The 15,047-nt window shown below is 35.5% G+C and overlaps 1 protein-coding gene across 3 annotated transcripts in view; it reads right to left on the bottom strand.

Moving 5' to 3' along the window:
* The window catches only part of SEC22A (SEC22 homolog A, vesicle trafficking protein), a 70,324-nt gene that overhangs the window by 42,309 nt on the left and 12,968 nt on the right, over positions 1 to 15,047 (bottom strand). For all 3 annotated transcript variants that reach the window (XM_040484710.1, XM_040484709.1, XM_040484711.1), the window contains 2 exons: positions 7,589 to 7,752; positions 6,270 to 6,464 (listed from right to left, as the gene is read on the bottom strand). In XM_040484710.1, coding sequence (XP_040340644.1) covers positions 6,270 to 6,464; positions 7,589 to 7,752 — 359 coding nt within the window. The remainder of the gene's footprint in view (positions 1 to 6,269; positions 6,465 to 7,588; positions 7,753 to 15,047) is intronic.

Raw genomic sequence — 15,047 nt, 5'->3', positions numbered from 1 at the left:
CTTTCACCATTGTCCTGGCATCCTTGTTAAAAATTAATTGACCATAAACTAAGGGTTTATTTCTGTACTCTCAATTCTATTTTGTTGTCCTTAAACCAGAACTACATAGTTTTGATTACCTAGCTTGGTAGTATGTTTGGAAGTGTGAATCTTCCAATTTTGTTCTTTTTCAAGATTATTTTGACTATTTTTGGTCCCTTGTATTTCCAAGTGAATTTTAGGATCCGCTTGTCAATTTCTGCCAAAAAGATAGCTATTTCATAGAGATTTCACTGAATCTATAAATCAACTGGAGACGTACAGCCATTTTTAACAATACTGTCTTCTACTCTATGAACATGGGACCTCTTTCCATGAACTTAGATTTTCTTTAATTTCTATGTTTTGTAGTTTTATTGTAAGGGATTTTCTTTCTTTTAAATTGCAAACAATATAAAGTATAATCTGTCTTGTCTCATCCAGTAATCGCTCGGATTTTCTTAATTTCATTTTCATTAGTTCATTGTTCATTAGTAGCATACAGAATACAGTCAATTTTTATATACTGATCTTGTGTCCTGCAACCGTGCTAAAACCGCTGGTTTTAATAGTTTCAGTGGCTTCTTTAGGACTCTTTATACTCAAGATCATGTCATATATGAAGAGTTATTTTAGTCCTTCCTTTGCAATCAGATGCTTTTTTCTTCCTTTTCCTTCCTTAACTGCCCTGTCTAGAACCTCCAGTACCATGTTGAATAGAAGTAGTAAGAGCAGACATCCTTATCTTGTTCCTGATCTTAGAAGAAAGCATCAGTTTTTCACCGTTAAGTATGAGTCTAGCTGTGGGTTTTTTGTAGATGCCTTTTATCTGGTTGAAGAAGTTTCTTTCTATTCCTAGTTTGTTGAGTATTTTTAATAATGAAAGTCTGTTGGATTTTGTCAAATGCTTTTTCTTGATCTACTGAGATGATCATGTGCTTTTGGTTTTTATTTTATTACTGTGGTGTATTACATTAACTGATTTTTTATGTCAAACCAACCTTTCATTGCTGGATTAATCCCACTTGGTCATGGTACACAGTCATTTTTGTATGTTGATGGATTTGGTTTGCTAGCATTTGTTGAGGACTGCTGTCCATATTCATAAGAGATATTAGTCTGTAGTTTTCTTTTCTTGTGATATCTTTATCTGGTTTGGGATTAGGATAATATTGGCCTCACAGATGGGTTGAAAAGTGTTCCCACTCTTCTATTTTTTTGGAAGAATTTGTAAAGAATTGGTTAATTCTTAAACTGTTTGGTAAAAAGCTCCAGTGAAGCCATTTCAGCCTAGGGTTTTGTCAGTAATTTATTACTAATTTAATCCCTATTCTTGTTAAGTCCATTCAGATTATTTATTTCTTCTTGAGTCAGTTTCAGTAGTGTATCTCTAAAAATATGTCCATTTCATCAAAGTTGTCTAATTCATTGGCATACAGCTGTTCACGGTGTTCCTTTAAAATCCTTTATAAGATCAAAAGAAATGTCCTTTTTCATTTCTGGTTCCAGTAATTTCTTTTTTCCTTTTTTGTTTTTTGTTTTTGGTCAATCTAGCTAAAAGTTTGTTTTGTTAATCATTTCAAAGTACCAGTTTTTGGTTTTATTGATTTTTCCTATCCTATTTTCTTTTTCATTTTCATTTTTGCTCCAATCTTTATTATTTCCTTCCTCCTCCTTATTCTAGGTTTAATTTGCTTTTCTTTTTTCCAGTATCTTTAGGCAGATGGTTAAAGTAGTCACTTGAGATCTTCCTTTTTAAAAAATACAGGTATTGACAGTTATAAAATTTCCTCTAAGTACAACTTATAGCAACATCTCAGAATTTATTATATTGTGTCTTCACCTTCATTCACCTCCAAGTATAAATACCCCTTTCGATTTCTTCTTTAATCCATTCATTATTTAGGAATATATTGTTTAATTTCCATATACTTATGAAGTTTCCAAAATTCTTTTTTGCTATTAATTTCTAATTTCATTCCACTGTAGTTATAGAACTTGCTCTGTATTATCTTTGACCTGTTAAATTTATGAAGGTTTCTTTTTTTCAATTGGCTCAGCATAAAGTCTATCTCAGAGGAGAATGTTCCATGTGCAATTAAGAATGTATTTTTCAGGGGTGCCTGGGTGACTCAGTTAAGCATCCAATTCTTGATTTCGGCTCAGGTTATGATCTCAGGTTTGTGATACTGAGCCCCGCACTGGGCTCTGTGCTGACAGTGCAGAGCCTGCTTGGGATTTGCTCTCTCCCCCACACACACATGATCTCTCTCAAAAATAACCCTATAAAAAAATGTATTTTCTAATGTTGAATGGAGTGTTCAGTAGTTGTTAGACCCAGTTGGTTTATGGCGTTGTTCAAATCTTCTATGTCCTTATCTTCTGCCTAGTTCCATCCATTATTGGAAGTTGGATATTAAGCCTTCAACTATGTTTAACTGTCTGTTTCTCCCTTCATTTCTGGCAGGTTTTGCGCCACGTATTTGGGAGCTCTGTTGTTAAATACACATATATTTATAATTGTTATACCTTAATCTTTTATCATCATAAAATGTCCTTCTGTATCTCCAGTAGCAATTTTTGCCTTAAAGTCTATTTTGTCTACTATCAAAAAGTCATTCCATCAATTGGTTGCTATTTGCATTATGTATCTTTTTTATTCCTTTTACTTTCAATCTTTTATTTTTCTAATCTACTTTTATAATATCTAACTTTTTATTGGAACGTTTCATTCAGTGACACTTTTAAATTCAATCACATTAGTTATTATTGACATAGAGGATTTACATCTGCCATTTTACTTACTTCTATATGTCACATGTCCTTTGTTCTATTTCTCCTTTACTGCTAACCTTGCATTAAGTGAATACTGCATTACTTTAATATTTTTAATGATTTTCACTATTTTTTGAGTGATTTGCTTAACGGCTACTCTAGTACTTATCATATACATCTTATCAGAAACAGCTTAATATTTATACTAACTTAATTCCAATGAGCTATTGAAACATTACTCCTATACAGCTCTATCCTCTTTCTTCCCTTTCTGTGGTATTGTGATATATATATTATAAACATTACAAACACCTAAATACACTGTTATAGTCATAACATTACATGATTTTATGTCTTTCAAAGAAGCTAAGGACAGCAATTATATTTTTGTAAGTTTTATTAATATGAATTATTATCACTTATGGCTTTCTTCATTTGTTCCTGTGTATTCAAATTACCATCTGGAGTCATTTCCTTAGCCTAATGCACCTTTGCTCCCATCCACCTCCTCTGTGCTGTTATGCAAAATATATATTTCATTTCTATATGTTACAGGATCAATAATACATTATATACAGTTTTAAATGATTGCCTTTTACACCAGTGAACAAAGAGAAAAGAAAAATAACTGTCTTTTATAATTACTTTCACTATTGCTCTTTGATTTTTTTTTGGTGTGGATTCAAATTATTGTCTAGATCACCTGCTTTCAGCCTGAAGAACTTCCTTTAGTATTTCTTTTGAGTATGCCAGCAAAAATTCTCTCAGCTTCTGCTTATCTGCAAATGTCTTTATTTCACCTTACTTTTGAAAGATAGCTTTGCTGGCTGGGGTGCCTGGGTGGCTCAGTCGGTTGAATGTCCAACTCTCGATCTCAGCTCAGGTCATGATTTCACAGTTCGTAAGACTGAGCCCTGTGTCAGGTTCTGTGCTAAAAGCATGGAACTTGCTTGGGATTCTCGCTCTCCCTCTCTCTCTGCCTATCCCTTACTCGCACATGTGCATTCTCTCTCAAAAACAATAAACAGCAACAACAAAAAGATAGCTTTGTCATACATAGGATTCTTGACTGATAGTTTTTTTGTTCCTTTGAGCATTTTGAACATGCTGTCCTGTGACTTTCTGATCTCCACTGTTTCTGTTGAGAAGTCAGCTGTTAATCTCATTGGGGTTCCTTATAAGTGACAAATTGTTTTTCTCTTGCTGCTTTCAAGATTTTCTCATTGTCTTGGTCTTCCAGCATTTTGTTTTTGAGAGAGAGAGAGGATAAGCAGAGAAGAGGCGCAGAGGAAGGGAGAGAGAGAATCTTAAGCAGGCTGTGTGCTGAGTGTGGAGGTGGGTTTCAATCTTACAACCATGAGATCATGACCCAAGCTGAAATCGAGTCAGACGCTTAACCAACTGAGCCACCCAGGTGCTCTGGTCTTTCAGCATTTTTTTTTTTTCTTTTAAAAAAAAAATTTTTTTTTTAACGTTTATTATTTTTGGGACAGAGAGAGACAGAGCATGAACGGGGGAGGGGCAGAGGGAGAGGGAGACACAGAATCGGAAACAGGCTCCAGGCTCTGAGCCATCAGCCCAGAGCCTGACGCGGGGCTCGAACCCACGGACCGCGAGATCGTGACCTGGCTGAAGTCGGACGCTTAACCGACTGCGCCACCCAGGCGCCCCTCTTTCAGCATTTTTAATATGATTCATCTATTTGTGGATTTCTTGCATGGTTATCTGGAACTCATTGAACTTCCTGGAGGAGCACGTTTTTGAGTAAATTTGGAAACTTTTTAGCTATTATTTCTTCAAATACTGTTTCTGCTTCTTTATTTCTCTCCTCTCCTTCTGGTTCTCCCATCATGCATATGTTGGTGTGCTTAAGTGCCCCATATTTTCCTGAGGTTCATTTTTCTTCATTCTTTTTTCTCTTTTCTTTAGATAATAATCTCTATTGATCTATCTTCAAGTCTGCTAATTCTTTCTTCTGCCAGTTCAAATCTACTCTTGAGCCCCACTAGTAAATTTTTTATTTCAGGTGTATTGTTCAATTCCAGAAATTCCTCCTGGTTCTTTTTCTTTAAAATTTCTATCTCTTGGGGCACCTGGGTGGTTCAGTCAGTTGGGCGTCTAACTTCGGCTCAGGTCATGATCTCACAGTCTGTGAGTTCCAGTCCCACATCAGGCTCTGTGCTGACAGCTCAGAGCCTGAAGCCTGTTTCCGATTCTGTGTCTCCCTCTCTCTCTGTCCCTCTCCCGCTTAAACTCGGTCTCTCTCAAAAATAAATAAACATTAAAAAAAATTTTTTTAATTTCTATCTCTTTATTGATATTGTCTATTTGATATAACATCATTGTTATACCTTCCTTACTTCTTTAGTCATAATTTCCGTTAGTTCTTTGAACATAGTTAAAATGCCTACTTCGAAGTCTTTGTTAAATCTGACATCTGATTAGTCTCACAGGCAGTTTCTATTGCCTGCTTTTCTCCCCTAGTATATGGATTATACTTTCCTCTTCCTTTGCATGTATTATAATTTTTTGTTGGAAACTGGGCATTTTAGAAAACCCTGAATTGTAACAACTCTGAATACTGATCCACCTCCTCTCTCCTGGGGCTTGTTATTAGTACTGGTCTGTTTTCTGGTCTGTTTCCTGAGTGGATTATTTTAGGGAAATGTGCATCCCTCTTTCTCCCATAATTTGTATTAATCAGCCCAAGAAATGTGTTCATTCCTGAATGCCACATTTGAAGAATACTAACAAACTAAAGCACATGCAGAGGAAACTTCCAGGTTGGGGAGGCTTTAAAATGTCACAGGCCAAAAGGCTAAAGAAACTGATTATATATGAGTTGATCTTACTAATAGGATAGAAAGGAGACAGAGTTGCTGACTTCAAAGTTCTGAAGTGCTTTTCTGGTATAGCCAAAAAGCAAGGAAAAGTCACAGAACTTAGACAAACAGGTCAATATTACAGGGAACAGACTTTAGCTCAAAATATAATGAAGAATTTTTTAAACAAGAAATTCAACAATGGCACAAGCTGTCTTATACAACAATGAGGTTTCCATTTTTAAGCAGAAGTTTTCAATCTGTCACAACTGTTAAGGATGGTATTTCTTATTTGGAAGAGGAGGTTTAAGTAGATGATCCCATTTTCTGTGGTAGTCAAGAAATCTGGCCTTGAATGTACTCAGTTTGACATAATGCAAAGCACTTTACATGTACATTAACATATTACAATTATTCATCTCTAGAAAAACTTTAGAGTTCATCTGAGATTGCTATTTGAAAGTATTTTCCTGATTAGTCACATATCTGGTGGATTACTATATAAAACACTGGGAAAAAGAATTACTTTAAATGTCTATATTCTCTCAGGTACTTGCTTTAAAATATTAGGAAAAAAGTAATTCATTTTCAAGAGTTATTCAGTTCTTATTAAAGTTTGTTTTTTTAATGAAATAATTGAGATCCATAACTCACCAGAAGAAATCTTACCAGCACCTTTATAGTCAACAGAAAATGCAGATGTGACTCCATTGGCTGACCCCAGTTCACACATGGATATTTGATAAGGGGGCCTCAGCTTGATTTCCATCTGCATGTCAGACAGATTTATCTTTGTTGAAAGAGACCTGGGATTATTATATCGCTGCTTGGTCCTCTGAATGAAGTTATCTATGTAAAATAAAAAATAAATGTCCTTGCAGTCATTTGTTTATTAAATAAAGTGTGTGAGAGTGTGATGTTAATGGAGTAAATTCTGCAGATAAACAGTTTAATTTGTTATCCAAAACTATTCAGTTTGTCATGGAATATTCTAATATTATTTGTGTTTAATGGTTAATGTATCATGGGGTCATCCATTTTTCACTCTAGAAATTAATAATTATAAATAAAATAATAGTTTAAAATAATGACTGTGAGACCATTTCTACTATTATATCCACTTCACGGAATTATTTTAAATTTTTACAAAAAAAACAAAAACAGCTTTCTTTAATTTTAGATCAGTCTTAATTTCTATAGGGTTTCATATCTCATAAAATATAAAGTTTATCAGTATTTACCAATTGTAATTACATAAGAACATACTCTGTAAATTGCATGTTCTTACAAACCTGTTTTCTTATTTACTGCTTACACCATTAGAATGTATGTTTTGAAGAAATAAATTTAATAAAAGACATCTTTGAAATATCTTCCAATTTTACTTTCATATTTACAAGTTGGTTTTACTTCTTTTCCTCCTACACCAGGAGTCAAGTAAACTAATGCCCAAGGGCCAAATCAAGCCCGCTGTTTATGTAAATAAAGTTTTATTGGAATATATACTCATTCATTTATGTATTGCCTATGGCTGCTTTCAAGCTACAATGGCAGGGCTGAGTAGTTGTGACAGAGACCATATGGTCTTTAAAGCTTAAAATATGTACTCTCTGGTACTTTCCAGCAAATGTTTGCCAACCTCCATTCTACATTAAGCAGACTATAAAAGATTATCACATAAACACAGAACTCTGAATCTCTGGTTTATAAATTTCTCATTGAAAAATTGTCCTCTGGGATTAATTCTATGTGTCAATAATCACAATCCTCTCCACAGCTCAGACACAATTTTTTCTAATAGGCACCTACATGAAGAAGTTGCCATAATTTATAGACCCTCTGTCAAATTATTCTATCAAAAGCAAGGTAGCAGGATTTTCTGAGTTTTTCCCCTGGCCCCCAGTATTATATGAAAAATAGCTTATGACTGGATGGAGACAGGACAATGAAAAGGAAAAAAATCAGGCCCTTACCAAATTCAATGAAACAGTATGGTCTGACAGCAGTATTTGTCTTCATCATGTTATAAGTAGTAATGAACTCCTTCTGAAGCTCATCCAGGAAAGAGAAGGCCAGAACATTTGGGTAATTTTCAGTGCACAACATCATGTAGCTCACTCCCAGAGAGCTAATAAAACTACAGTGTAAAAAACATTGGTTTTAAAATTTCAAATTAAATCAAAGTAATTCATTGCTTCAAAAGACTGGTTCTATACACCGTAAACTGCTGCTACAGTGGCAATGAAGATATTAACATTTATTATATATTCTAGCAAAAAAAATTAAAGAAACCAAAATATAATTCTACTTCCAGTTGCAGTTAAAACAGTAAACCAAAAAAAATGTAATGTACCTAAAGATGGACACACACTATAATTCTAACACTTCAGTCATTTAACATTGGGGGTAGAAAGCCGGGGAAAGAATATACAAATATGCAAGGGTTACAGATAGCTTAAGGTTTAACTATTCAACCTAGTGGAACCTAATACTGTTCGAATCAAGAACTCTAGAGATTCCGATTAAAGTTATGGACACTCTCCTCGGATGTGCAAACAACACAAAACTTGGCACACAATTTCAGGGTGGTCACTGAGCTTCTGAAGTCATCCAGTGACTCCACAATCAAATGTTCTACTTCACATCATAATGAATTATGAACCATGGGGTAAATAAGAGTAATTTATGAGTTTATAACAACAACAAATAAAATAAATAGGGTAGAAAGGAGAACTCTTGCTTACAGCAGAATGCTGAGCACCAACCAGTAAATGTGGAGGTAGTGCTAGAACTGGAAAAATCAGCATTTTGCACCAACACAGTAGGGCAAGGAAGGATAATCAATGAATGCTGAATCTAGGGGGAAATTTTGGTGAGGAGTAGGAAATTTTGCATGGTTTTAAAATGTCTTCCCATTGATTGCTTATTTGTTGCAAGGGAAAAATATTTATTATACAGCAGACACTAGACATTATCTTGACTGAGTATTCCAACATTACTAATGATGGGCAGATGGACCTCCTGTGCCTTTAGGTGTGATATCCTCAGAAAGACATATCAGCTACGTAGTATTAAATGTGTATATGTAATGTATGTATATGATGTGTGTGTGTGTGTGTGTGTGTGTGTGTGTGTAGTATGTAGTATTCTAGCCAAGAACGCATAATCTGAATCTAATCATGAAAGAATATCAAGATTCTATTTAAAAGGGGGGGGGGCTATAGTCTTTAAAAATTTCAATGTTATAAAAAAGACATAAAGACTATGTAAATGTTTCTGATCAAAAGCTAAAGAGACACAACTAAATGCAATACCTAACCCTAATCTGGATCCTGTGCCAGGGCAGGAGTGGGGAAAGGGGGTTGGGGGAAGGAATGCTATAAAGGACATGCCGGGTCAACTGATAAAAATGGAAGGCAGGCAGTAAAGTGTGGTATCTCTGATACTAGGGCTGATAACTGTACCGTAGTTAAATAGAAGTGTATCCCTAATCTTAGAAAATACACTTAGAAGTTAGGAATAAAGGGACATGGTATTTTAAGTTTATCTCAAATGACTTAGACAAAGATAAGTCAGATAAATAGGTAGGCAGATAAAAACAATAAAGTAAATGGACTAAAATGTTAACAAAAGGTAAATCTGGAAATAGGTATTATTTGTATTATTCTTATTTATACAACTTTTCTGTAGATTTGAAATTATTTCTAAGTTAAATTTTTTTAAAATGTCTACTTTAAGCACTGAAATGTTCAAATTAGCCATGTTGTACTGAAAACAAAAATTTCTAAAGTGTACGACCCCCTACAATAAGCAGAGAATGGGATACAAATTAACCCTTCTTAGTGAGTCAATTTAACATTCTTTAATAGTACTGTTCAGTGTAACTCATCTAGATCAGGGGCAGCAAACAGAGCATAAAGGCTGTACCTCCCTCCCACTCCTGCGAAAAACACTGTTAATCTATCACGGTAATCTTTACCGCCAAACCCTGATCCATATGGGAGTCCTCCTACCCTCTTTTTTCTCTAATAATGTAGAAGCAGAATTTATTTTAAATTTATATTTATAGAATAAATATGTTCAAGTAACTCAAATTTTTAAAAACTGAAAATGAAATACGGTATTTAAAGTGTTTTATTACTACCTCCACCCAAAGATACCCAGTTCTCTATCCCTCAAGCAATTCATGTTATTTTTTTAAGATTTTATTTTTTTAAGTAATCTCCACACCCAAACAACATGGGGGCTTGAACTTATGCTCCAAAGATCAAGAGCCACATGTTCCACCAACCACACCAGCCAGGTGCCCCAACTCATATTATTATTAAATTCTTAAGTATCCTTCAGTGAGAGTTCACGCATATACAGTTTCCTCCCTCCCTCCCCTCCACCCTCTCTTAAAAGACCATCCCATGCAGCCAAATGATGTGGAGTTGGCACCTATTAATCATCTATGATTAATGGCATGGGATATACCACTGGAAAAATTGTGCTCATCTTCTACTACTGGAATAACCTGGAATTCCCTTCTGAGGTTCACTTAACACCATCATTTGATGCACTGTTTTTCAAACTGCAACTGTTACTGTTAAAAGGTCATAAAGTTAGTGTAGTAAATTACATATTTTCTTTAAAATTGAAATAGCACATAACAGAAAATATTGAAATGCACATTGCTTCAAAGAAGTTTTTAGTTTCTTATTTTTATATAGATAATGTTCAAAAACCAAAATTATCTCTTCTTATAGATCAGTCACAAAAGTTTAGCCATACACATTGCATTTTTCTATGAAATAACGAAATCAGGGGCGCCTGGGTGGCGCAGTCAGTTAAGCGTCCGACTTCAGCCAGGTCACGATCTCGCGGTCCGTGAGTTCGAGCCCCGCGTCGGGCTCTGGGCTGATGGCTCAGAGCCTGGAGCCTGTTTCCGATTCTGTGTCTCCCTCTCTCTCTGCCCCTCCCCCGTTCATGCTCTGTCTCTCTCTGTCCCAAAAATAAATAAACGTTGAAAAAAAAAATTTAAAAAAAAAAAAGAAATAACGAAATCAAAGGACAAAGTATGTTTTTCCCAAGCAATTTTCTCTTCCCAAAAAATCATTATAAAAATTCTATCATTATAAAAATTCTTTGACATGTCACTATAATTCAAATAAATGCCCCAGTAACCTGAATTGGGATAAAAACACAATGATGATTGGCTTCCCCATACTCAGAACACCCAAGTAGCTAACTAGGAATTGTTTCATTATCCTCCAAAAATAGGACTTCATTTTTTTGTGTTATGGTAAAATTTTACTGTATTTCTATATTAATAATAAAGTGAACCACAGACATATACATGACAGTTTATCCCAAACGGTTTCTCTTGCTTGCGCTAACTAGAGAATTACTTGTAAAATAAAAGAAAGCCTCTGTTTTTAAGATTTTATGTCAGCATTTTCAGAGAGTCCTTCTTCCCAAGCCTTTATTTTACTATAATTACAGGATATTCTCTGAAAAGGCTACAAAGTGCTCTATAATATTATGGCTTTTCATAGTGAATTTACTCTTACGTTATTGTTTTTCTTTGAAATGCAAAGCCAGTTTTCCAACAGTACATACAAATCTTCTGTTATCAAAAGATTTTTTCTGGCTTTTTCAACTATCATGGGGACAAATTCAAAGACTCCTACCCTTTCACAGATAACTCCTCATATGATATAGTCTAAAATGACTACAGGCATGTCAGTTTGTGCAAGCTTTAGTATGTCCATTAGGTTCATTTGGCTCACATTTTACAAACAATCTGGCTGTTGCCTTTGTGCCTTGAGGAGAAAGAAGATTAGTAGTAACAGCAGCAGATATAGTTTACTGACCATTTAGTCTGAACCAGGCCCTTTGCTAAGTGCTTTATATATGTATTTGATTTAATTTCATTCTCACAGTAAAGGGACATCACTATCTCCATTTTACAGATGATGAAACAGAGGCTCAGAGATGTTTAGTAGCTTACCCAGGGCCACAACAACCATTAAGAAGCACAGCAGGGACGAACTTAGTTCGTCCAAAGCCTACATTCTTTCCCAATGCAACACTAACTTCCCTCTGTTACAGATGAGCCAATTATGTGCCAACTCACCAACTTTTTTTTCATGTTTTCAAGCTACAAATCAATCTCTATTTTCCGCCCTAATTAAAAGTAATGAATCTTAAGGATTTGGGAACTTGTATTACAAGGATATTCAGGAAGCCCTGCCAACTTCTCTACTTCCTGTGCAACTCCACTCCTCCCTCTCTGCATTCCAGCCACACTAGTGTCATTTCAGATCCAAGGGATACCAACCTACTCCGGGTCCTCCAACTTCCAACCTGAGAAACTTCATGAAGTCTGTCTTCCCTACTTGCAATGCTCCCAACTCAACCCCGTCTCTATAATGGCTCCAATTCTGACATGGGTGATCCTATTCATCATTCTTGGACTTAAAGACCCTCCCAGAGCACACAATCTAAATGGATCCCACCCCTATGATTGTATCATAGCAGCTGTTATTTTTCTTCATGTAACTAGCCCAGTTTGTAATTAGATATTCATATGTTTATTTGTTGTAATGTCTCTTTCACTAATATCTACGCTCCGTAAGAGCAGAGATAATTTCTGTAGGGTTCACCACTGTATTCTTAGCAACTAGAATATTTGGTGTCTAGGATACAATAAGTGCTCAATAAATTAGTGAATATATGAGTGCAAAGATGACATCACTCATTCACTCATTTACACACTAATTTGTTCAACATATTGTGCACATATAATTGTACAGCCCAGCCGTGTCTACACAAAGTATCTACATAAAGCAGAAGCTCAATAAATATTTGAGTAAATTTTACAGAACAGAGTACAACTTCACCTCCTCCTCCAGTGTTCCAAGAAGGCTCTAGGGTTCAGGTCAGTGAATTTTCAACATTCCCCTAAAGACAGAGATGTTCTCAGATACCATGCAGAATTACTCATCTACAGATGGCTATACATATCTGTTAGATAGGTCTACTCTCCTTTTATCATGAACATTACTAATACACACACACACACACCAAAATTTTTCCTGTCAACACCCTGAGCACAATTTTTAAATTGCCATTGTTTTCTTCCTACTTTGCTCTAATTTCTTTTTTACTTTCTTTCTATTTCTGGGCTTTGGTACCAATGGGGTTTGGTCTTTAGAGCTACTGTCTTTCTTCTGGCCAAGGAATTTATCCATGCTCATTACATCTTTGGTTCCTCCCCCAACAGTAGGAACTTCTTTAGGGCCTTCTAGGATCAAGTGTGTCTTAAACAGGTAAGGCTGACAGAAAAGTTGCAACTGCAGATAAGGCGTATTTACCACTTTCAATCACTTCATTAAAAAGCTAATTCTGTCACGTATCCAAGCAGGCCATACCTCAACTGATTTCTAAAATCCAATAAAATAAGCAGTTTTAAACATTAAGCATTTTCTAGTATCTGATTTTATTTATGAACTGTCAAAGAAATTTTACACATCACCAATGAAACACTGACATTATTAGGACAACTGTGGCCTGATGTACCAAAGTAAACAATGAGTGAAAGCAATGGTCTTCCCCACAGCAAATACAAAGCACCTCTCATGCATATGTCTAGCATTCTACTCTACAGACTCTGATTTCAAAGACCAAATCTCCGCCTGCCAGGCACTTGCAATAAGGTGCTATAAATGCACTTAAAACAACAACATACAAAACAATAAAACTGCATTTTGTAGCATGCTAAATGACAATGTATATAGCAAACTATTAATAAATTGAGCCAGTAATAATTAACATTTGTATTCCCTACAATGGTACGTACCATTGTACCATTACACATAGAAAATCTGTCAATCCTTTGTAGCCTCATTTGCCCTGTGAATAGCTTTCATGGGTGAAGAAAAGTTCTCCAGAAGGACATGCCATCTGTTAAAATTGCTAAGTGTAAGAAGATTATTTTTTAAACTTTATACACATATATATATATATATGTTTTTAAAGTAATCTCAAAAATAAATAAATAAAATAAAGTAATTTCTACACCCAACATGGGGGTGAAATTCATAGCTCCAGGATCTTGACTCACATGCTCCACCAACTGATCCAGCCAGGCATCCCAAGAAAATTATTATCTTTGAAACAGAACCTTTCATGCTGAATTCCATTCCCTAAAATAAAGCACTTAAACTTTTAAATAAGAATAAGTTGGACACTATGAAAGTGAGTATAACTTACAGATTTTATTATCACCAAATATGCCTAATAGGAAATAAAGTGAAAGCAAGACTGTGCCATCACTGGGCGAATAGAAAGAACCAGAAAGAAAACTCAGTAACACTGAGTGTCTCCCATGTGCAGCATTCTACCAGGAACTTCTTTTCTCACTTAGGCCTCTCTTATGTGGCCAACTTTCAATTATCCTCCACTGGTGAAGAGATAAATTATGAATACATTATCTAATGAATAAAAGACCCATTTAGGGGCACCTGGGTGGCTCAGTCAATTGAGCCTCCAACTTCAGCTCAGGTCATGATCTCGGCTCATGAGTTCAAGCCCCACGCTGGGGTCTGTGCTGACAGCTCAGAGCTTGGAGCCTGCTTCGGATTCTGCATCTCCCTCTCTCTTTCTACACCTCTGTCTCTGTCTCTCAAAAATAAATAAATATTAAAAAAAATTTTTTTAAAGACCTATTTAGGGGCGCCTGGGTGGCTCAGTCGGTTGAGCGTCCGACTTCGGCTCAGGTCATGATCTCACGGTCTGTGAGTTCGAGCCCCGTGTCGGGCTTTGTGCTGACAGCTCAGAGCCTGGAGCCTGCTTCGGATTCTGTGTCTCCCTCTCTCTCTGACCCTCCCCCGTTCATGCTCTGTCTCTCTCTGTCTCAAAAATAAACATTAAAAAAAACATTAAAAAAAAAGACCCATTTAGTCACTAATTTTAAACCCATTATGTAAGAAAATATTTATTAATATGCAGCATGCCAGGTGATAGCAACTTATAACAGTAAGCAAAACGAGAATCAGAGAATTTTAAGTGGGCAAAGGATTATACCATCCAAACCTTGGATGAAATAAACAGCAAGAAAAATCTGCCTATGAAGTCCCTCATTTTCTTTTCTGCAGAGTTAACCTATCCCTTGATTCATGCTCTCCCACTAACTCTAACACCTTCACACCAGAAAGAATGAAATCTTTACTTTTTAAGATAATCAGTCAAAGGCAATCCCTCATTTACCTCTCAGTGGTATCCCAAAACTTTACAGCACCTAGAACTCATTTTTCCACAAAAACTGTATTGTAAGAGAAATGAGGTCCCAAAACCAGTTCATAAAAGCCTACTTAACATGTATGTGGTTGAAAAGCTGTTTTATATATATATATATATGTGTGTGTGTGTATATATATATATATGTAT

Source organism: Herpailurus yagouaroundi, unplaced genomic scaffold (assembly GCF_014898765.1).
Source record: "Herpailurus yagouaroundi ecotype Mexico unplaced genomic scaffold, PumYag 162, whole genome shotgun sequence".
Taxonomy (NCBI): Eukaryota; Metazoa; Chordata; class Mammalia; order Carnivora; family Felidae; genus Herpailurus; species Herpailurus yagouaroundi.
Note: the sequence above shows the minus strand (reverse complement) of the source record. Positions and strands in the feature narration are given on the sequence as shown.